Here is a 24,321-nt window from a genome sequence, read left to right as displayed (position 1 = left end):
AAAATGTAAAAATAATTTTCATTAAAAAAATGCAATGCTTGAATTTATTAAATACATTTAAATGCCTTTAATACAGTGCAAACATTAATAATAATAAAAATCAAACCATTTTAATAATAATTTTCGGACTTCAGTCTCAGAAATATTTTTATTGGCAACAATTATTATTTAAAATGTAAAATGCAATGTCTGCTGTGCTGAAATAAATTGCAATGCATTTTATATAGAAAAGAATAATATTATTATTTTTTATAATTATGCTGACCAAAAATATTTCTATTGAAAACTAATTTTGTTGGCTTTATTTATTTCTTGCACACACTTGTGCTTAAGTAATTTAAATTTGATTTTAGCCGAACATGACACAAAATATTAATTTAAATGCCTGGCTGTGCTAAAAGCAATACAAAGTCTTTTGAGTTGTGTCAGAAACGCGGCGGCTATTTAAAGTCTCATAAATTCGTGTGTCTACAACAGCATAAACTAGAGAACTATTTGGAAAACATTGCTTTATGGGTTTTTGGCGCTTGTTAAAGCTCTGACGCGCACACATTTCTGTCAATTTATTGATTTAACATTGCATAATAAGCAGCAGCAGCAGCAGCAACAGCAATAGCAATAGCAACTATAACAATAACGAGAAGAAACCTTTATGTTGACTGGTCGCTGTCTCGCAGTCGCCTCAATTCGCCTTCAATTCGCCTCGCACTCAAACACACACAGGCACACACACAGACAGTCGGCGTCATTATTCAACTGTTGGCATCTCACTTGCACAACTGTTTGCTAGCTCGCTTGCGCTTCTTACGGTATAAGCAGTGTGCGCTCAACTTACGATATGCTTACGATACGACGGGGAAATTGCTTGAGGGAGTGAGTGCTTCTCTCGCTCTCGCTCTATGTGTGAGTGTGTTTGTGTGTGTGTGTGAAGAGAGCCGTGGCAGACTGTTTGGCTCGGCGTGCCTCTTGTGGCCCCGTTGAGTAGTTTGTGCCACTGTCGCCTTCAGTGTTTTTGTTTTATTCTTTAAACTATAAAAACGACAATAAAATTTTTAGTGCAAAGATTTATGTGCGAACAATTTGGTTTTCTTCCTCTTCGCTTTGTTTTGTTCAGTTTTGTGTGCGCCCGCTCGACTCAATTAGTTGGGCTTGATTTGAAATGGAAATGCATATTTTTGATTGCACAGGTGCGACAGCTGTGTTGTCATTTAATATGCCATTAAATTATTTTTATATTTAAGCATCGAAAACTGTCAACCCCCTGCCTGCCCATTGAAATGCAATGCAGTTTCTACTTTGGGGGGGTTGGGCGCCCTACTTGAGCTTGTATACACGATAAACACCCCACAAAATGCGTCCATAAAACGTGCCCATTACTAGCAAGAAAATTGCCCATTAAGAAAACGAAGCGCAAGACTCGACGCTGACTCCCTGGCTGGCTGGCTGGCTGGCCGGCCAAGTTAGAATTTAAATAAAGGTGCGACGCCCTCGTCGCGTCGACTTGAAAACAGCTCAAAAAATAATAGAAATTGCTTCGAAGGCGGGAGGTGGATGGATGCAACCTCCCCCCCTTTTGTGTCTTCATTGTGCTTTAGTGCCAATAAACCAAATTATTATTAGCGCCATTTTCATTCATTTTCTGCTTTGGACACACTGCGTATTTCATTTAAAGTTTAAGGCAGCAAATCTTAATTTTTGTAGCGCAGGCGGCTTGAGCTCAATATTTTTGATAAGCGTCGCGCACTTGGGGGTAGCTTAGCGTCTGCCAAATATAGACGCACCTGTCAGTCAGTCAGTCAGCCCAGTCGCTGTCTGATGAAAGCTACTCAGCGAGCATTAACATGTCGCTGTCTGTGTGTGTGTGTGTTTGTGTGTGTGGCTTAACATATGTCAATATTGTGCAAATCTTTAAGTTGACAAGTGTTACAAATCGCGTCAGTTGACTTTAGTCTAGTTTTCGGGTCTCACAGTTTGTTGGCTTAGAGCGGCCCAAGCAAAGTAGCTTAAGCACTTAATAACCTAAAGATAAGATATAAATAGTATAACATATAAATAGTACAGTTAACTAATGAGCGGCTGCTTCTTTTGCTTACAGGACGATGGTGTCGAAGAGAATGGTCCTCACCTGCCGACGCGCGCAATGCAGACGCCTCGCGGCGACTCTACTCCTCAGTCTTCCTTGGTAGTCCTGGTAAGTAACCAACCCCACAAACACAACAATAAGTTTTCACATGATCTAGTATCTAGCACTTTATCAGTCTTTGCCAGCTGACGTCAATGTTTCCATTAGATTTTTAATGATTTACTGTGTCACCAGCTTAGACTTTATATTTATTTTTATACTTTTTTTTCGGCTTTAAGCTAAAGACCTGCTGGCCGCCTGGGCTGACAGTAGTGTGGCATTGTTTTGTTTGCTTTTTTATCAGCCTGACCAGAGCGCAGAGATTCGCTGTACAGATTGTGCCAAAGAGTTAACGTTAACGTTAATGGCAAACTACTAACAATGGCCGCGCGGCTATGGCTATGGCTATGTTGTTGCCTCACGGCTCATGGCGCAGTAGGTAATTTCTATAATGATATACGTAGCTGCCAAAGGCCACATAAAAATGCCAAAACAAAGGCAGAGCACGGGCTTGAACAGACAGTCGGACAGACAGACGAACGGACAGCATTATGTGGCTGATAATGGCAGTCGGACAGACAGACAGACTCTCTATTACACTTCAATGGGCTATTGAGTACTCGATACATCAAAACGCATGCAGCTCTCTGGCAAATGAAAATGTTGAAATGCTGTCCTTAGCTTCATAGTTAAAGCTATTTCTCAAGCAGGCCAATTATATGCAGATTTTTACCTAATATAGCCTACGCTCTTCCTCTTCCTCTTCCTCTATGTGGTAATCAAAATTCCATAAGTGCCAACCCAGGCACAGGCCCAGAGCCAGCAGGTTGTGCTCACTCGAGCAATTCGTTAAAGTCAATTTGCAAATCATTTTTCCATTGAAACTCAATCTGCGGCCACGTGAAAATACCCAAAAGGAATGAGCTTCAGAGCTCTGAGTCTCTGTCTATAGACTGGGCTTAGGTCTTTAGTCTTGCGCGTCGTCCACAACGTCCAGGTCGTCCACGTCGTCGTCGTCTTCTCTCTGCCTCCATCGATAATAATGATTTTCTTTGAAATGCATACTTGAGAGCTCAGTCTCGTGGCTCGTAGCTCGTAGCTCTGTGGCTTCAAAAAAGAAAAAAATCATCTGAAGTAAGCACACACATATATATATAGAGAATATATATACTTTGTGTGTAGCTCTCTCGCTTGCTCTGCTGGCAACTTCGATGGCTTCGAAACGTGGTGTAATAATACTAAATTGTTGCTGATTATCCTTTTGGCGGTTTGCCTTTGGACATGTTCTTTGGCTTGAGCAGTGTCTACGTTGCTTTTGATTTTTTGTTGTTGTTGTTGTTGTGTTGCAAGCTTGTTTCTTGGGCTCTTTTGCATACGCTGCTTCAACTTCAACTTCAATTTCAGCGCTAAGACTGACTTGGCGTGTTTCAGTTTCAGCTTCAGTTGCTGTTGTTGCTGTTGTTGTTGCTTTGAAAATGGCGTCACAGTAAGTGAACAACAGCAAACAATGCAGAGTTGAGACTGAGACGAGCTGCTCTGCATCTCTATTTTGGAGCTCGCAGCTCCGCCTCGTGCGCGCTGCTTGAGTTTGAAAGAAATCAAGCAAAAATCAAAGCCCCAAGCCGACGAGACTATCCGAGAGCCAAGCCACTTGAGCAAGCTCCACTTCAATAGTCACATAAATAGACGCAGAGACTGAAGGAAAAGTCGTGTGCTTTTCCTTTTTCTCTCCTCGGTTCGGGGTGCTTCATTTTTATGCTTCACTTGGCCGGCCGCCGCTTTGTCGGCACTTGAGCTCTCAGGTTTACTCCCGCTCGCTCTTAAGTAATTACCGTTAAATGACCCAAGTGTAGCTGCGCCCCCAACTCCCAGCTCCCAGTTCCCAGCTCAACTGAGAGCTGTCAAACGGCTGCTGACACAGTCCTTGACAATTGTCAACGCGTTTGTCTTGTCCGCCTCAAGGCTGTGCGGCGATTTCGTTGTCTGCAAATTAATTGCGCCCAGGCCAAAGTCAAAGACTCGGCCAAGAAAGACTGTAGACTGTAGAACGCAGACTGTAGACGCTCGACACAGGGCAAACAAATTTTGCATACCAAATGCGAAGTTGCACTTTGCATTTTAACAGACGACGGCAACAACTTCCAGCAAAATCAATTAACAAACAATAAACGTTTGCTGGCCAAGCCAGACACGTATTTTATTTAAGTATCTAGAATATTAAAATGGGATCAGACACGACTTGTTGTTGTTGCTGTTATTGTTCTTTTTACTTTGCTTTAGCTGAATTTTTGGCGAGTGAAAAAATTGAGGCACTGCCTCGGCGACATTTAATGAAACGTTTTTGGAATATTTGAGCGCGCAAAACTCGCGCCTGGCTTTCCAACTTTTTCAACTTTTTGTTGTTGTTGCTGTTGTTGTTCGCTTGTGTGTTACATTAACTCGAAATGTGCAATGGCTGTATGTTCGGGCTTAATCTGTCGCATTGGCCAGAACACAGGCCTTGGTGAGAACCATGAACCACCCAGCAAACGCCGACAGTCGGCCGCATCAACTTAAGACGATTATTTATGAACTGCGCCGATGGCCAGCGTCGTCGTAATGGCCGCCTCCAGGACACTGACACCGACACCGACTGCGCTGCGAACTGAGGGCAACACCATCATCATGGTCATCATCATCATCATCATCATCAGTCTGTACATGTGTACAATGTAGCAATGCGTGTTCGATGACTTAAGTGACAACGAAGGCGTTCATTGGGTTCCAGATTGAAGCTGAAGAACGCACAGTAAACATTGCATATAACCAACTAAGCTAAACATATTAGTGCAAAGCAATTGCTTATCTATTGCTTATAAATCAGTTTCTTAATAGACTTTGCTATAAGTAATAAGTTTTACTATTTAAAATTCTAAATTAAAATTTCTGTGAAAACTATTTAGCTTGCTTTAGAATTGATCTCTGCTCATGATCTCTTTGCTTGGAATTCTAAGTTGTTAGGCTTTATTTTAATTGATAATGAAATTGATACTCTGGGCTTTTTGTCAATTTTTATGAAAAAAATAAAATTAAAGTGACAGATAATTTGTTGTTGCTTGCTTAGAAATCTTAGAATCAGTTGCTACTACTCTGTTTATGATATATATATAAAATTATATTTTCTGCTCTTTGCTTATATCAAAAGTTTACTGTCATGTTCTTATAAACTGATTAATTCTAGTTAGCCGGTTTTTGCTTCTTCTGTCCACCGATTAGTTTTAGTTTGCATAGAGAAATTCGCATTTACATAATTTTGTTAAGCATAAAATTGCAAAAAAAAAAAAATAAAAGTAGACAAAAAAAACTATAAAAACCATAACAAACAAACAATCAACAAAGTGATTTGCGTGTGAAAATTAATTTAATGTTTGGCAGGGACAGCAACAAAAGCATAAAAAGCTTAAATTTGAATATACAAATTTTATTTTAAAGACTGACCTTGTTTTTTATGATCGTTTTAGTTTTTTATTTGCTTTGCTGCATTTGATTTGCTCCAAATATTTTCGGTTCACACTTGCCTTGCCGCTGGGTTCCAAACTTCTCTCGCTCACTGTAGCTGTTTCTGTGTGTGTGTGTATTTTTTTGATTGATTGCCACAGAGCCTGAATCAGTGCGAGCCAGAGAGTGTGTGAATATATATCATATTTTTATAGCAACAACAACAATTTGCGGTTAGAGAGTCTGCACAGAAAAATGTTAAAAACTCTATTTTTTATTTTATTTTTTCGAGATTCGTGTGGCTGAAAAGATTTATTGTACGCTCGACTTTGAGGCCTGAGAAATTTTGGGAACTTGTTGAAGAAGATTCATTTGTATAAATTTATTGTGGCTTTTTTTTTTAGTGTGCAGGGTTATGGTCGAAAATATATATTAGGTTAATTAAATTAGAGTGAAAGGTGTGTGTGTGGGTTGCCAGCAAGTTGAAACTAATCGACACTTTGCTTTGTTCTATTTGCAGACAATTTCGGAACGAGTGCCAGCGGTAAGTAAACTTACACCATATACTGTACTATATCATCCACCAATGGTAGTGCGACTAAGCAAAATGGCTAAAACTGAAGCGAGAGCAGCCAACCAAGACCAAGACCAAGAGCAACAGCTTGTGTGTGAACTGCAAAAAGTTTAGCGTAACGCTCTCGAAAATGAAAATTGTATGGGCTGGTGACTTGGCTTTTGATGCGCCCTTCATTTAGCATTTGACAGGACCCATAATTATAAACGGGCATAACCCATCATCAGCATCAGCGGCAGCTCACGATGCTCGGCAGCGAATAAGAGAGGCAGCGAGGCAGAGGGGGCGTGGCAGTGCCAGTGCCAGTGCCAGAGCTAAAGGCTGAAACCAACAACTAAATGCTGGGGCCATATAAATTTTCTGATTAAGAGCCATCTTATCATTATTATAGACTGTGCGCACGCTCTCGGGGCCCCTTGTGAGGCACAAGCAGCAGAAGAAGAAGAAGAAGAAGAAGCAGCACACACACACACATGCACACATGTAATCTGGTGTGTGCGTCTTTGCCTGGGCACAGTCTGTGCCCCTTTAAGGCATTATAGGGATTTAGTTTTTGGGATTTCGATTTCTCACAGCAGCAGCAGCAGCAACAGCAAAGCCACAGCGAGGGCAAAAGAAATAAGAAATGTGTAGAACATATTGTTGCTTGGGTTTCGTTTCCGAAGATTTCCTGTGAAATACTTTAAGCCCCGTCTCTGTGTTCATGGGGCATGCCACACACTCATACTGGGACTGAGACAGAGCGACAGTTCAGTTCGATTTGATGCTCTCTCTGTAGCTGTATCTGTGTATCTGTGTGTGTGTTTTGTATTTTTGGGTTAAACATACTTGAAATTCTTGTTTCAACTCTGCGGAGCGCAGCGGCGGGCGGGGGCGAAGCGTTCAGGAGCGTGCAACGTTGTGTTTGTAATTTAATACGCTTTCGAAATTAAGAAAAAAAAAAACAAGTCAAAATAAAATACACTCAGCACACACACACACACACACACATATGCGTATATATATAAATATTCTACACATTTGTATCTCGATATGGTTGGTAGGCATGAAAGGTCACAGCGCAAGATTTAAATTTGAAATTAGTATGGCCGACAATCGAGCAACATAAATAACAACTCAGGCAACAACAACAACAACAACAACAATAATCACATCTTTTTGTGTTATTTTGGGGTAGGGGGGAACCGAAGAAGTTCTGGAAATATTTCATTATTATTAGACAGTCGTAGCTCTCAAAACTAAACTAGGCAGGTCATTGATTTTTCGTTAGGGCCTTTCTTTAATTTATGCAGCGCGCTGTGATTAACTGTAATTTGCATATGCTAAGCGCTGAAATTATCAAAGATATACCTACTAAAAGAAAAAACCATTTGCTACATTTTATGCCAAATGCTTCATTTCCTCTGTTCATAAACCATTTTGCGCAAGTTTTTGTTGCTGCTCTTGGCTTTTCCCCTTCAACATGGCTGCCCAGTGCAGCGAATGAGCGCAAAACACACACACACAGAGACAAACACACACACGTAGAGAGGGGAGTCGTCGTCGTCGTCGTCGTGACTGATGCGTTATAATTTTCATGCTGTTAAAAAAACATTTTCAGCATGTTATTAAAAGCAAGTTGCAAGGGCTGCGGGCTGGGGGACGTCTTAACTTATTTTTTTTTGGTCTTGACTGCAATTTGGATGTCAAAAATCAACAGCAGGGCTGCTTGCTACTTTTTTTTTGTTAGTCTGACGTGTTTTGTTGCTGCGCTAAACGAAATTACACGCTTATGAATTGCTTAATATCATGTTGAAAATAATAATAAAACAAAAAGCGAGCAGCACGCAGCCAAATTGCAGACAGTTGTTAGTTTTGTTTTATAGTCGAAGCTATTGAAATGTGATCAGCAGCAGAATTTTATTTATGCTTAAGCCGATCAGATGACGTGACAATGTGTGTGGAGTTAGCATAGCTCAAGTTGCTGTTGGCCTGGACCTAAAACAAATTAAGCGCATTCGCCATTTATCTTCAGGCGCATGTGGGGCTGTGGCTTCGGTTTCAGCCAACAGCTCTTGAGCCCTTTTGAGCGGGCTAACGTCTTTGGTGGCGTGGCCAGCATAATCAAGGTGAGATGCATTTCAACATGTCTCATAAATTCGTGCGGATTGAGCGCAGAGATCTCTTAGCCCCAGACGTCTCTGCATTTGCATAAACTCTGCCAGCGTGCGTGACACTGTAGACACAGTGGGGCAAAACACACACACACACACAGTCAGCTTGGTTTAAGAGCGTTCATAAATTTGGTAAATTTGACAATTATGCGCATTAATAATAAATAAAATTGACAATAATTGAATTTGAATAATTTGATTTTGCATTTCGTTGTGAGCGAGCGAGCGAGCGACAGCGACTAAGACTGAGTTCAGTTGAGTTTGAGTTTGAGTTGGCTTGGATTGGATTGGTAGGGAGGTCCACATATGGCTAATCTGCATATAAGGCGTTTGCTCTGACAGCTTTTAAAATTGTTTTTAGTTTGTTTTGCTTTTCGTTTCTTTTGATTTGAAGTCTGTTTTTGTATTTCAGTTTTTGGGTAGGCGTGAAAACATGTGTTGGCTTTGCTTATTTATTTTTTTGTTGTTGTTTCTCTCTCATTGTTGTTGCTGCCATTTACGTGCGGAATTTTAATAAACTTTTGAGCGCTTTTTTGTTGCACTTTGTTTGTTGAATTGTTTAAGCGCGCGCTAAGCACAAAAACCAAAACCCCGAGCCAAAGCAGCTGCCTGAGATCTTGAAAGCCAAAAGTCCAAGGCAGTGCCGAGACCAATCTCAATGGACCGCAAAAATTCAACGTACAAAAAATAATGAGCCATGAACATGTTGCAGCTTCGCAACAAGCAACAACAACAACAATATTATTATTATTTTTTATATTTTTTTTGCGCGCGCGTTGGCAAAACAATGCAGCAACAGCAACAGCAGCTTGGCTCAAAAAAAATTATTGCAGCGGATCACACAAATCCGCCATAAAAATTACATACAAGCCTATGTAAGTGTGCGTGTGTGTGTGTGTGAGTAAACTGGTCAAGCGCTGAAAAAAGTATCCAAAGCCGCTTTTGTGTTAATGCCTCAAAAACGTTTCGCTCTGTGTTTTTTTTTTTATGATTATGCCACAGCCTCTGAGCCTGAGTCTGAGCCTGAGCCTGGGAAGCGCTAAAAGAAAAAATGGCCACAAAAATTGCTATTGACTTTGAAGCACACACACAGGTGTGTGTTTTTGTGTGTGTTGGCCATATGGCCTCTGTGTTCTTATTGACTCGTTGCCATTTTATGGCGTTGCGCAATTGGTGATCCATCATCATTTTGCCAGGCTATACATAATTTCGCATATGAAATTTGTTGCGGGGAAAATCGCATTGTTATTTGAAAAATAAGCGCCGAAAAGTGTAATCAGTGCTGCCAGAATAGCTTGTTTTATGCTAGATCTAGCATATTTTTAATTAGATCTTAATAATTTAATAAGCTTCAAGTGTTTAAATGGCAACTTGTTCGATTTTTACGTGAACTTTATTCATACGAACTACTAATTACTAATCGATATCGATATACGCACAATTATTCCGCTAAGCTTGGCTGCAAAGCAGCGAGCTTAAGCAGTAGCTAGCTTGAATTTAGCTGATGCTCAACATCTGGCAACACTGATTGCAGCTCATACGATATGTCATCAATTATTGCCAGCGTCGTATGAATTTTTCAATATTTAATTTACTCAAATTGCGCACACTTTAAGTATTATTAATAGCTCAAGCTCAAGTCAAGTGTCGTGCAATATTTATAGCGCATGCTAATCAATTAACAGTGCCACATAGCGCTGCTTCACTGTATGCATAAATTAGCTAATAAGCGTAGCTTTAATAACACCTCGCCTCACGCTCTCTTGAGCTGCTGCTGCTGCTGCTGCTGGACTCGAGTGTTTGCTTTGAGCCACCCACTTGACAATAACAACAACAACAACAACATGAAAAAGAAGAAGCAGAAGAACAACAATGACAATCACACGTTGAAGAAGACGCGCCCCTTTCTGAAAGCTTTTGTCATGCGTGAGTTGCACACGCCGCTGCCGCTTGGACTTGGGCTGCGAACTCAAGTGCGCATAGCCCAGCTCTGGGCTCAGCTTCTTTGGAGGCACACTCAAGTGTTTGCCTCTTGTGGCACGTCACTTGTGGCCGTGTGACAAAGCAGCCAAGTGCCTGCCACCCAGGGCGTTTTTGCTGAATTTTCTCTTGACATGTTTTGAATTCAATTAAACGCATCAAGTTGCCAGCTAAGGTCGCCCCATTGCCCCCGCCTCGTTGCTGTTCTCGTTGTTGTTCTCTAGCTGCTGCTGTTTATTATTATTAAAAGCAAAACTCAATTAGTTGGCCAGCCCCAAAGCGCCAAAGATTTCTACTCAAGATGCAGCAGCCACAGCAGGTGTGGGTGGGGGATGGGGGTCGGGATGAGGTCTGGGGTCTGGTCTAGTCTGTGAGCTTAAGCAGACTTCCGCCATATTGAGGTGGGTGGGGTTTGTGCCCATTGGAAAATGATTGACAGACGATTGGCATGATTTTGTATAAACAAATGCGCCAGCAAAAAAATTGTTTAAACTCACACACACACACACATGAACAGCGAGCTAGTGTGAAAATGGAAAGTTGGGCGTTTGGTTTTCGTAACGTTTAGTTTATTTAAAAACTAATTGAAAACTGCTTTCGATTCGATTCGTTGCGTTTCCATATAGAGAGTCAAGTGCTCATAGAACTCACTGAAAATTATTTTCTTGCTCGTCTCGTGTATATTTGTATAGCAATTTGTTTGTTTTGCTTTTGCCTGGGAAAGTGCATTTCGGATATTGAAATTTGTACAGAGCAGAGGCAGAGAAAAGAGTAAAGCGAGAAATATGTCTATGCATTTATAGTTATTTATTTAGTTTCGAGTCTTAACTTTAAAGCATAATTTTTGTTGAAATCTTTGATTGCATTTTGTTGGCTGCCAATTTGAATAATTGTGAGCATGGTCAACAGTTTTCCATTAAAGGCATTTTAAATATTTAGCAGCAAGCTCAACGACTACAATGTGGGAGTGGGTGGCCCCACAGACTGAGTGTGTGTGTGTGTGTGTGTGTGTAAGAAAAGCCAGCAGGAAACTAAAAATGTTTTGTATGTCCGTATAAAGGAAAAATCGCAAAATTTACTGCAAATTGGAATTTTGCGCAATTGTAGACCAACAAAAAAAAACAGCAGAGAAAAGCAGAAAAGTAGAAGAGAAAAAACTTGTGGCAAGCTTGGGCCAATAGCAAGCTTTTTTTTTTATTTATACTTACTCCATATATATTTGGGTTTGTGCAAACTTTACTTGCAATAATAACAACATACGTCTGTCGCTCAGTCCGACTGTCTGTCTGCAGCAGCAGCAAAGACTGCGTCGTCCTTTAAGCCAATAATAAATAAAAATGCTTGTTACAGCGCCATTTTGAAAAGAGAGCGAAGCGAGAGAGAGCGAGAGAGACGGCTTTCGAAATTTATTTTGGCCAACACAAACTTATGTGGGTGTGAGTGTGGGTGGGGGTGGGGGGAGTTGCCATAAAGTCGCCAAAGTTATAGTGCAAAATTAATTAAGTTTTGCGCGCTGCGCTTAACAATTCAATTAAAAATACGCTACAACAAAAAGCACTTTAGAGAGAGAGAGTCTCAATCCCCAATCGCCCAAGCGACTGCTGCCCAGACTGCCTCCAATCTCTGCTGTTACACGAGTGGGTTGCTCAAGTGCCACAAGTGCTTTTGCACATCGTTATTATAACAATAATAAGCAACAGCAAAGGCTGCGGCTGTGGCTGTGGCGGCGGCATCTCTTGCCAAAGATTAATTGTGTGTGTTTGGCTTGCCACAAACTAAATGTAAAATTGGAGCACACACCAAGCAGCAAGCAGCGAGCAGCCAAAGAAATGACTTCGAAATCGACAATCAAGAGTTGCGAGTCGAATCGAATCGAGTCGAGGGTCTTTGGCGCAAAGTGCAATCCACTTGAAGGAATTTACATATCAGCAGCAGCAGCAGATACGAAGAGACTTTGCCTTGCACCTCTCACTCGGGCTGGCAGTGTGTCTGCCTCTCAATGTTGCAGCCAAATGCATTAATCAATTTCATGTTTTCTTAAGCGCGCGCGCGCTTGGCGCGATTTGAGTGCCACTACACCTAACTCCCCTGCCCCTGCACCCCACCACTTGGGGATACGCTCTACGTATGAGTGGAATAATCAATTTCGAGGATCATAAACAACTTTTAATGAAGTTGTTAAGTGCCAGCAGCTAGTTGCTCAGCCTAAAAGTGCAGAGAACCTGGCCCTGCGATAAGCGCAAATGGACACACACACACAGACACGCATTTCCATAATTGTTAAATTATGCAGCAGCTAGAGCTGCGCTCTTTTGTTTTTAGCCTTTAGTTGACGCTAAATTAATTTCACTTCAATTTGAAATTAGCGCGTTGCCTGAAATTTAAATTCATTTTCCCATTATTTAAGCTTAAAATGTGCTTTTGTTGTCGGTGTGTGTGTGTGTGTGTGTGTGTGTGTGTGTGTGTGTGTCTGGTTTATGTTATGGGCATGTTTAGAAAAGTCAAACACACGGCTGGCCAAGCAGGTCGACTAACCGACGAACCGACCGACCGACCAACCATTCAACAAGCGTCTCCATCGGCGACTAAATTAATCAAAACGAACTTCCGGTTTACGCAAAATGGCGTGAAGTCTGCCACCAAGCATGTCTGTGTGTGCGTGTGTGTGAGATTTTTGGGCATGTGCTAGTGTGAAATTTGTATTTTGTGTAGCGCTGTTTTGAAAATTAATGAATGAGTTAACTGAAAAATTAATGAAAAACCAGCAGCAGGCCAAACCGAGCCAAGTGAAGGGAAAAGCAAACAGCAAAGGTGTTGTGCAAAAGATAAAGCATGGAAAATTTATGAGCACAAAGTGAGTGAAGAGGAGGGGCCAGCAGCTCACTGAGTCGCTGTCATTGTGATAGTCATAGTCATAGTCATAGACTTGGACACATTCATAGAAGACGCACCATGTTTGGTGTTGGGAAATATTTGTTTTGGCACATCACTTTGAGATGAGCGGGGGGCGTGAAATTATGCAATGGAAGCGTATGATAGGACCCAAAGCTAGAGAGCTGCTGCTGCTGCTGCTGCTGCTTTATGTTTGTTTGCATGTGCTCAGCCATTTGGGGCTTCCTGTTTGAGGCATTCGAGTTACTTAAGTGTAACTAAAACTTTAAGTAAACACACAAATAACATACTTAATATTAAACAAAAATATACAAATGATTATGATGAGGCCGAAGCGGAAATGAGAGGGAGGAGCGAGCAAACAATAGATAGATAAAAGCTAGAGAGAAATTTAAATTAACCAAAAATTATGCAAGAACATTGCCGAGCCAAGAGGCAAACCCAAATATTAATATTGTTTATAACCAACTAACTAACTAACTTACTCACCACTGACCCCAGACTGAGGAGGCAATGTCATATGGCATAAGATTAACATGATGTGTATAGCTCTGGCTGGAAGCTAAGTAAAGTAATTTTATGCTCACTTGACAAACAAGCCATAAAACAAAACCCAACAACTGCCCCCCGAACTCCAAAATGGGCAAACACAAATCTGAGCTAAGTCCATGAGATGAAATGAGCTCAGAGCCAAAGAGAGCGGCAGAGTGCTGCTTGGATAATATTGACAATGGCATACTTATGTACTATATATATTCATGTTTGGACTTTCTGCTTCTTCTTCTTATGTTTTGCAGGTGATGCCAGCAATGCCAGCATAGGCAGTGGCGAGGGCACTGGCGAGGAGGATGACGATGCGAGCGGCAAAAAGAACCAAAAGAAACGTGGCATTTTCCCAAAAGTAGCAACCAACATATTGAGAGCGTGGCTGTTTCAGCATTTAACGGTAAGTCCAAAACCCAACCCAACCCCCAACCCCACCCCCCAACTGTGCACAATCAACTCTTTCGCTCACTCTCTCCCATGTGATAAAGCCAGCACACTATTTAATTTTGGCACCATCTGATAAGATTAGTTCGACGCTCTGGTTCACGTAATGCGGGGCGTGGCTAAGCTAACTACGCAGTCTTACTGTGGGTGGGTGGGCGTGTGCTGGGACTGATGAGCAAATGACGTATGCAATTGGATTAGATAAGTTTATAGTTGCTGCTTGTTGGCTGGCCGCAACTCCATAAAGCGATTCGCATGCTTATCAAGCAAGTTTCGCTTACTGTTCGCTCTTTCTGGTCCAATTAGATTTCCATTTGAGCCCATCAAAGTGCTTAGATAAATGGCAATCGGACGACTGTTTGTGCCCCGGCACTAAAACCAAATGGGCAACCCAAAAAACATCAAATGCGTATGCAGTGCCAAAGTTCAAACTGCGGAAGTCCAACAGGGCGGATGTGTAATACAAATAAACAGATTTGTTATGCGCCTTTTTATGCTAAGCTGCAGCTACAGCTAGCTAGAGCCATAAAAAAATTTCAAAGGTAGTCCAAGGGTTGTGTCCACAACTCCGAAGGCGACCATAAGATTTTATGTGCTGTGGTCAAGCGACTCGAGCGAGTCTGCTAAGGAAGTTCAAAAACTGCTGCGCTCAATTTTTGGCCATTAGCTCAGTTTGGCTTCTGTCCGACTGTCTGTCCGTCCGTCCGTCCGTCCGTCCGTCCGTGAGTATGTGGCCAGATAGCCATCTTAATGGAATTTCGTAAATGTGTGCGGAAAAGTGACCAACGCCCAATGCTAGAGAGCGAGAGCGGCCTCGATAAGCAAACAAATCGGAAATTAAAGTTGAAAGTCGCCTGTTTATCTGCAGCTATTTTAAATTTGCTCACCACCCACCACCACCCTCTGAGCTTGAGCTGAGGGCTAAGCGTTAAGTAGTGCTGACTCCCGCTCCCCGCACTGACATTGATGGATTGCCGCTTAAATCAGCGCATCGCTCATGTTTGCCCAACTAAAGCATCGACTACCCCCCAATCGTCTTATCCTGGGCTGGGTTTTCTTTTTTTTCACCCACGATGTCTAGGCTTTAGGCTTTTAATGGCATTTGGCATCTTTGGCTGCGCATTAAGCAAATTGTTTTGTGCGCTCAAAAAACTTTAAGTCGGCATTTAGATAAATGCAAATAGGGCTGCATTGCATTGGGGCTAAAGCTTTGCCAATTTGATTTATTACACGATTGCCAAAGCTATTGGCATAATTAACGTGAAGCCAAGAGAGGGAGAGCGAGACCCAGACACATGCAATGAGCACACGTTGGTGCTAATGAAGTGCACTGCAGTCTGGCCAAAGTTAAAGCCAAAGCCAAAGCGCTGCTGTTAATGTAGCCTCGATATTTGAGGAGGGGAATGCGACTCTGGGGCTGGCCAACCGAAAAACAAAAGCACAGACAGACGGAGGGACAGACACGAGTGTATGTTGCTGTTGCTTGGTGCCTGTTGGTTGTCTTGTCTTGTTGCAGTTGTTGCCATAATTATGGCAGGCGCGCGAATATTTTGTTTACATTTGGCGCGCATTGCAGACAGGCCAACGGCAATGGCAACAGCAACAGCAACAACAACAACAACAACAGCAGCAACAACTGCGGCGTTAAACGAGGCAAAAAAGTTTCATTTCGCGTGCTCCGCCTACTCGCTGCGCTGTTGCTGCCACACATGCCACATGCCTTGGCTTCAGCATGTGTGCGGCGCGCAATTTTCTTCCGGTTGCCGTTGCGCGTCTCTCGTTGCAGCAAAAGTAACCCCCGAAAAGAAAAATGCGCAAAATGGCCAAACAGTTGAGGGGCCAAGGGGAATTGTTGTCAGCGCGCATGTTGCATGTTGCTGCTGCTGCTGCTGCTGCTGCTGCTGCTGCTGCTGGCGCCTTGGTGTGTGGCAAGTTTATTAACGTAGGCGCAGACAAACTCTAGATTGCCACTAAGCGTTGAGAAGAAGAAGAAGCAGAAATGAGCAAATGTCAATGCAAATTATAGATCAGTAAATTGTGCAGTTGCAACAAAGAGAGTTGCAACCCTCAAAGCTTGCGCGCACTTTTGTCAGTTTCTTGACCCTAAACATGCTTTGGGGCATCTTTTTAGCTATGCATGTGGCCCAGTGCCCGTTTCCTACCCCCCTCCTCACTGGAATTATTATTTCTTTGTGCCTGGGCTTTGTTGCTGTTGCTGTTGACGACGACGCTTAGTATTATGAACTCTGGACAAAGTTGCGATTAGTGTAAATGCAGCTTGCTGTCTCGCTCGCACACAAACACACACACACACATGTGTTTAGACATGTAGTGCAAAAAAAAAATCTTCATAATGGCTGCCAGAGGCCTAAAACGTGGCTGTTGCTGTTGCTGTCGTCGTCGTTGCAATGCAATTTTCACCGCCGCCGACGCCGCAGCAATTTGCTGTTGCTGTTGTTGTTGCTGTTGCTGTTGGTGTTGCTTGTTTCACAAATGGCGTCGCATTTGGCGTTGTTAATGGCGGCATCGCTGCAGTTCCAGTCTCTGTGCCCCAGTCGACGTCTTGGGCTTGTTGTGCCATGTGTCACGGCATTGCAGTCATGTTGACATCATGTGTCCAGGGTAACCAAGCAGGCGAGTAGGCAAGGGGGGGGTCTGGCTCCATAAACAAGACGTAGGCCTATGGCTGGCACTTGTCGACGACGGTACTTGGAGCCGGTGGGGGGAGGTTCGGTTCGAGTTGTGTGTGCTGATTGTTTTAAATTCATTTGCCAAGTTTAAATAAACACAACACAAGAGTGAAAATGTGTGCACAAAGTGTGGAGCGAGTTAAGCGACTAGACAAAGACCAGCAAAAGCGGAAGAGCGGGGGTAGGGGCAACAACTTAAAGGCGTGACAGTAATTAATTATTTTGTCGTATGGTAAATTAATAAACCAAATGGACTTTGTTTCACTTGACATGTTTGCACTCTCAGCTGACTGTCGACTCATCGATTGCACTACGTACGAACAGGCGGACAGACGGACGGACTGACGGACTGACGTACGGCGTGTGCATTTATTTTTTTGCGAAATGCATAATTGCTTACATTAGCGTAATTGGCGTTAAAGAAAGGCCAAATGACAACCACTTATGGCAAAACTTTAAGAATTTTATGCTTAAAGCCATTGGCTCGATAAGCTTTTGTTAGCAATTGTTAGACTACGCCACAAAGTATGCAATAAATTCCATTTTAATTTACCTGCTTGTAATTTATGCTCTTTGACTTCTTGAGCATTTTATAAGCTCGAGGCTGGAGCTGGAGCTGGGGCATTGCATTTGGCATTGGCATGTCCATTGTATTTACATGGACAGCTACGTTTATTTGTCAATACACAAATTTCATATACTATGAACATTCGTATTTTCGTATTGGCTGTGCACTGCCAGGGGGCGTTGGCAGGGGCGTGGCAGTGTGCAGGACAGCAAACAAATATTGCTGTCGGACAAACAGCTAGAGAGAGAGTGAGAGAGAGAGAGCGAGAGTTGGAAAGACAAGACGCAAGCAAAATTTATTAAACACAAACAATAAGGCAAATGCATTTAAGGCAACTACTAGGAACTACAAACTGGGTGTGTGTGTGTGTGTGCAAGGACAATACAAGAGGCAACTAAATTGCATTACAGACATTACGCAGGACATGCGGGCGTCCTGGACGGACAGACGGACGGACGGACGGCGACAAGCTCCGACGAACGCGACAAGCATGTGCAGCATGGCGAATTTTGCAAACAACTTGAGCACTGTATGTGCCATAAGTATATGCACATAGCTATGTATATAGCATACCTATAAATTGACAGTCCATATATTATTATGTGGGGTGTGGCAGCAGCAGTCAAGACGGTAAATTTGGTTGCCACTACAACAAATACAACAACAATTGTTTCCTCTGCGCTGGCAAATTGCATTTGCAGACAGCAGAGTGAGCTCATCGCTCAAAGGCTCGATTGCCAGCAAAACCACAGAATCAAAATCACAATACAGAGCAAGCGAGAGGGTGTGAGTGTGCGAGCGAGAGAGCGAGCAAACGCTTTTAGGCTGCGACGAGTGCCAAATTCGAAACGCCCACAGCTGCCGGATGCGCTGGCTGGCAGGCTGGCTGGCATCCCCTAAAGAAATATTCAAAAATATTCAGCTCAAAGGATTGCCACAAAGGATTGAACAATGAGCAATGCAAGTCGACGCATTGACAGACATTTCCGTTGGAAATTAGGCAGCCCAGGTGTCGTCTGCTCGAAAGGCGGAGAAATCATAGAGTCAATACTACAACAGCAAAGCAAATAGAGAAATTGTAATAAGCGCCAGCTACGTCAGTCGATTAGATTAGGAGCCACTTTCACCACCAGCAAGCAACTATAGCGAGGGGGGTGGGTGGTTGGTCTGTTTACTTATTGACGCCACTGTGGCGGCGCATAGACTGCAAGATTTATGAGCAGCCAAGCAGCCTTTGTTTGCCCATTTGGCGCTATGAGAATGAAAATGAAAATGAAAACAAAATATAATATTGAGGACACTTTGAGTGGCAAAGGCTGATAACGAGCTCCGAGCTGCAGTTGCAGATAAACGAGCGCGCCACATTCAGTTGCAGCTACTTAGCACTTGCCACCTGTCAGTTCGGGCTTTGATTGATCGCCTCGCGTGTTTTAATTGTTTTAACTAATCTAATGAACTTTTCTCTCTCTTTTTGTTATTGCAGCATCCCTACCCATCTGAGGACCAGAAAAAACAATTGGCACAGGACACCGGCCTGACGATACTGCAAGTGAACAATTGGTAAGTGCCACCAACTCGCAAGTTGCAAGTTGCAAGCCTGTCTGCCTAGCTTGCAAGTTATGTGGCAGGCATAAGTAGAAATCCTGTTGACTTCATCAAATTTAGCATATTATGCGACAGGCTGCAGAACTTGACACCTCTTGCCTAATCTTGCCACATAGCGTTGCAACTAAATTGGCCAGGCGGGCAGAGGGCTGGCAACGAAGTCAGTTAAAAGCGTTGCTGAATCTTTTATGCAGCTTGGCATTGGGGCAACGTGTCTGTGGCATGGAATGCTTTTAAGCAGGGACAGGCCATAATAAAATCTAGCGAAAAATGTGCTAGAGTCAGGCGGGGGGATGAGGCGGGTCTAGTGTCTGCTTGTGCGGCGGCAGGCACTCAGCTCAATTAAATTGAATTTCGCGCTCACTGAAGCACACTGCAAATTAACAAATACGAGCAAGGACTGCGTGTGCCCGCTTCCCCCCTCGCCAAGACGCTGCCTGCCCGTTTCGCTTAAGCACGCAACGCTGCGTAGACAGCAGCAGCAGCGGCAGCGATAAGGAGGGTTAGATACTGAGGCAGAGTGAGAGAAAGAAATAAAGAAAGTCCAAGTCGCAAGTCCAAGTGCTTGGCCAGAAAATAGCAAAATAAAATGTTGACACTTTTGGTTATTTATGGGCTGGCAGACGACACCTTCGCCAGCAGTAATCCATTGGGACTGGTCGTCGGTCGGTAGCCTGGCTTTACCTAAATGTGTATTTGTATTTATTTTGCGCAATTTTCATGAAACAAACAAAGTAAAGTAAAGTGAAGCGAAATGCGTAAGCAGCAATTCAAATGACCAGCAGCAGCAGCAGCAGCGCAGACAATACAGAAAGAGAAGAAAAGTCCATTAACACCCAATAAGAAGAAAGAAAGAAAGAAGGACTTTAGTTGCAGCCTAGTTGCTGTTGTTGTAATTGCCATTACTGCCATTTACTGCGGTAATCGAAAAAGTTTTGTTGTTGCCAACTTTTAAATATTAACGCTTACTTACAGCTCTGCACACGCAGCTGAGTAAAAGCAGAAAGTTATAATTATGGCTCAGGTACATAAATAACGCTCACTCTCTCGCTCACACTCTCTTACGCCCGCTCTATGTGTGTGTGTGTGTGTGTGTGTGTGTGGGTGGCACAAATACAAATACATACATGAGAAGCTGGACGCTATTCAAGTTGGCCAATCAAGTTGGCAGCCAGCGGCCAAATCGATTTGCAGCTTTCAGTTGATGCCACAGTTCTTGTTGCTGCTGCTGTTGTTGTTGTTGTTGTTGTTGCTGTTGTTGTTGTCGTTGCCTTGGTTTTCTTTTCTCAAGAAAGCGCTGCCAAAAACGCAACGGAACTCAATTCCATTTTGTCGTTTTGATAAACGATTTCAGGGCGTTGCAACAATTTCCGCCTCAAAATGAGCAACAGCAGCCAGCAGCAAATTGAAAAAAATATATGTGTAAGAAGAAGCAGCAGCAGCAGCACTGTGGCAAGGATATTCAGGGGTGCAGTGCATTAACCTTTCGGCTGCCTCACAATAAGCAGAAGTTAACTCATTGTTGCTTTTGGGCTAATATCCGTTCGCTCGTCTGAAGTAGTGTGCGCTGCTTATTATTGCACTTTTTTTATCGTAGTATTATTATGTTTTCTTTTTTTTTTTTTTTTGTCAACGCATGCGGGGTAAGATCTCTCGTTGAAGTCAGAGAGTCAGACTGTCACTCCATTGTCGGCTTTTTGCTTTAATCATTTCATTTCATTTCGTTTGGCTTGGCTTGGAGCTCGTCGCTTGCTGATCCTTCCACGCTGGATCAGCAAACTGCTTATTATTTCTTATTGCATTTATTAAACGACAATCATAACCAAAGCCGGCAATGGGCACTGCCAATCTGCAATCCCCCAAGTCTCTCTGCAGCCTTTGCCATTGATGTGGCCCGACTAGCGCGCTCGCCGGCAAAAAGTGTGACTCTGGCCAAGATTTGGTTTAGTTTATGGCTAAGTTGCGCACATAAAGCTGCAAGTCGGCAGGCCCCGTCGACTGGCTTATAAATAATTCATAGCTGCTTAATTAAAAATAAAAAAAAAAGCAGAACTTTGCGACTAAAATCTCAACACTTCTTCTTCTTCCAACAGGTTCATCAATGCGCGACGAAGAATTGTGCAGCCGATGATAGATCAATCGAATCGAGCAGGTAATTATAGATAGCTCAATTAATTAGGTTAAAGAAAGAAAAAAACTCATCATAAACATGAAATAGCGCCAAGATTAAGTTTAAGCTTTCTCTCACTTCCGTACGCCATTTCTAATTATGTGACTTTTTTTTCTTGCCCGCGTGGCGACCTCTCCTTGCAACTCTCTCTACAGTCTATACACCGCATCCAGGTCCCTCCGGTTATGGTCACGATGCCATGGGCTACATGATGGACAGCCAAGCGCATATGATGCATCGTCCGCCCGGCGATCCGGGCTTCCACCAAGGCTATCCCCACTACCCGCCCGAGTACTACGGCCAGCACTTGTAATACGCCGGAGCCGCGACCGCCGTCAACGGAGAGGCGCAAGTTGAACAGCACGCTGAGAGCAGCGACAAAGCCAAAATCATAGCTTAAACTACAACTACAACAAATACAAATACCAACAACAAATACTACAACTATTACCAGAGAGAGAGAGAGACAGTCGACAGTCGTGGTGAGAGGAGCAGGTGCAGGTGCAGGACAGACCGTCCCGTCCCCCCCCATACTTTAACTAATCCGAGTTGCAATATCAGTCAAGTACGCGTAATAGAGCAATGAACAATTGTAGTAAAATCTTAAAAACAAAAGCTTATATAAAATATAAAATAAAATAAACGATGTTAGATAAACAGTTGAAAGCAAAAGGCAGGCGCAGCAACAATATCAACAACAACAACAGCAGCAGCAGCAGCAGTAGCAGCAGCAATCATCATCAGCAACAGCAGCTAAGCAACAACAACAACAAACAACAATTTGAAAAGAAACTATTTGTGTATATTTTAAACATAAATAACAACAACAACAACAACAACAACAACTTAATAAAAAGAAGAAGCAACATATTTATGCATAAACAAAATGAAACGCTTAGCTCTAAGTTAAATAAACGAAGCAAACACACACACACCACACACACATACATAGGCAACAAAAACATTTAATGAAAACTTTTACTTTGAAGAAAAGCTACAAAAGGCAACAACAAATAAGAAAATGCATGAATTTAGGCGCAATCCAAAACATAAATAGTGAAAAACGGAAATTAAACATTTACTTGTTTTCAAAAATTATTGTAAAGTTTTGGTCGAAGGCAAACCAAAAATCTGATTTGTTTGTTTTTTAATTTTGTATTAATTGTATGACTTAAATACTAGCTTTTAATTTGAATTTAGTGAATGCCCCTCCCAGCCACCCGCCCACTAAAAGCAAAAACAAAATTTAAAAACACACACACACACAATAAAAATGCAAATTCAATGCTTAGAGTTAAATTATCTTTTAGTTCGATATATGAAAAGTCAGTTATAGTAAACGCTTTTGTTTTGCTTTATCTTAAGTTCTATTCTATATATACTTATATACTATATTATATACATACAGATATGCTGATTGTTTTTTTGGTATATTGTACATAATGCACAATTGTCCGCCAGTTGGATAATTGATTATACATAATTCTAATTTTAATTACTTATGTGTAACTTATGTTAAGCATTCGTATTTAAATAAATGAATTGTTTTCTAATTTTACGCGTTGCAAAAGGAGAAAAAACAAAACAGAAACAAACACAACAGAAACAAAAACTTAAGCAAAACATTTGCAAATTGAATTTAATTTTATAATGGAATTTGTTTTCTTTCTTCCTTTCTTTCTTGATTTCTTTCTGTGTGTATTTTTAGTATTATTTCCAAGAAAATCTAATATGTTTTTGATTACAAAATAAAATAAATACACACACACACACACATACACATAATAAAAAGCGTACACACACATACATACGTATACATACATAAATATTTAATAAATTATGCTTAACTTTTAAAACCTTACTTTTATTTATGTATTTTAATTTGTATGCGTTATCTTTAGTTACTATTATTATTACATTTACTTAATTAATGCATTAATTTTAAATATGAAAACAACGCATTGTGTGAATGATGAGAAATATAAAGAAATAGTTGAAAAAAAAATCATATAAAAAACAATAAAAAAATATATACATTTGTGTTTTTATTTATTTGCGGACATTTTTTATTTCTGGGGCATTCGCAATTTATTTTTTTTCAGTTCAGTTTGCTGTTTGAGCTAAGAAATTATTCTCAAAGAGACAATTTCACACTCTATTTGATTTATTTTATGAACTATACAAATAACGAGCTACAAAACGAAACAAGTGCGTTTAAATTGAATTTAAACTGTTTTTTATAAACAACAAAAATATGAAAAAAGCAACTAAATGGTAACGAATATACGTAAATGCAAAGAGAGACAAACTGAAATTTAAGTGTTGTATTTCATTTTTTTAATAAGCGTATGTAAATGTAAAAATCTAAATCAAGTTTCTAAATTTAAGCTACTCGATTGTGTTTTTTTTTTTCGGAATTTATTGAGCTTCTCTTTATTTGTTTAGCCAAGCACTCATCTGTGTACTAACACTAATACTACTACATACGAAACAATCACTCAAATGTATACGAACTTCTAAAAGAATTATGCTATTGTTTAGCAAACAACTTGAGAGGAAACAAAACAAACATAACTCTATATATATATAATGTAAAAACTAAAACTTATTTACAAATGTTTTGCGCAAAGCCCTATTTAAAATCCAATTTGAGCATTAAATTTAACAGAATAATTGCAAGTTTTCACCATAAAAAATATACAGAAATATACGATTTATGCATCGATAGTATATATATTAGACTATATGGTAGTTAAATAATCACAGACAACACAAACAACCATTGACTTGAGAAACGATTTAACGCAAATTGTACAGAACGCCTTAAATGCAAATAAAAAACAAAAACAAAAAACGTAGAGCAAGGAGTAAAGCATGTATACGAGTCTATATAGAACTTAAACTATGAATATCTAGATATATTATTAATAATTTTTAACAAAACAAAAACAATATTATTATTACTTAGAGTAAACTATTGCTTAAGCACAAGGAACCAAATGCGGAAACCCCGAGACAGCACTAAATGTAAGCGATAGATGTTTGTGTGTGTGAGAGAGAGAGAGAGAGAGGCAAGATAATGCCCACATTCGATGTCGCT

General features: G+C 41.4%; 1 protein-coding gene across 3 annotated transcripts in view; it reads left to right on the top strand.

Annotated features, from left to right (window-relative positions):
- Nucleotides 1-21,963, top strand: part of LOC108601587 (homeobox protein homothorax) — a 95,565-nt gene extending 73,602 nt beyond the window's left edge. For 2 of the 3 annotated variants that reach the window (XM_033293994.1, XM_033293992.1), the window contains exons 9-14: nt 2,096-2,191; nt 6,120-6,143; nt 13,996-14,144; nt 18,930-19,006; nt 21,145-21,203; nt 21,377-21,963. In XM_033293994.1, coding sequence (XP_033149885.1) covers nt 2,096-2,191; nt 6,120-6,143; nt 13,996-14,144; nt 18,930-19,006; nt 21,145-21,203; nt 21,377-21,534 — 563 coding nt within the window. In that variant the 3' untranslated portion in view covers nt 21,535-21,963. The remainder of the gene's footprint in view (nt 1-2,095; nt 2,192-6,119; nt 6,144-13,995; nt 14,145-18,929; nt 19,007-21,144; nt 21,204-21,376) is intronic. The other variant, XM_033293993.1, reaches the window with a different exon arrangement.
- Nucleotides 21,964-24,321: the final 2,358 nt, after the last annotated feature.

Source organism: Drosophila busckii, chromosome 3R, assembly GCF_011750605.1.
Source record: "Drosophila busckii strain San Diego stock center, stock number 13000-0081.31 chromosome 3R, ASM1175060v1, whole genome shotgun sequence".
Lineage (NCBI taxonomy): Eukaryota > Metazoa > Arthropoda > Insecta > Diptera > Drosophilidae > Drosophila > Drosophila busckii.
Note: the sequence above shows the minus strand (reverse complement) of the source record. Positions and strands in the feature narration are given on the sequence as shown.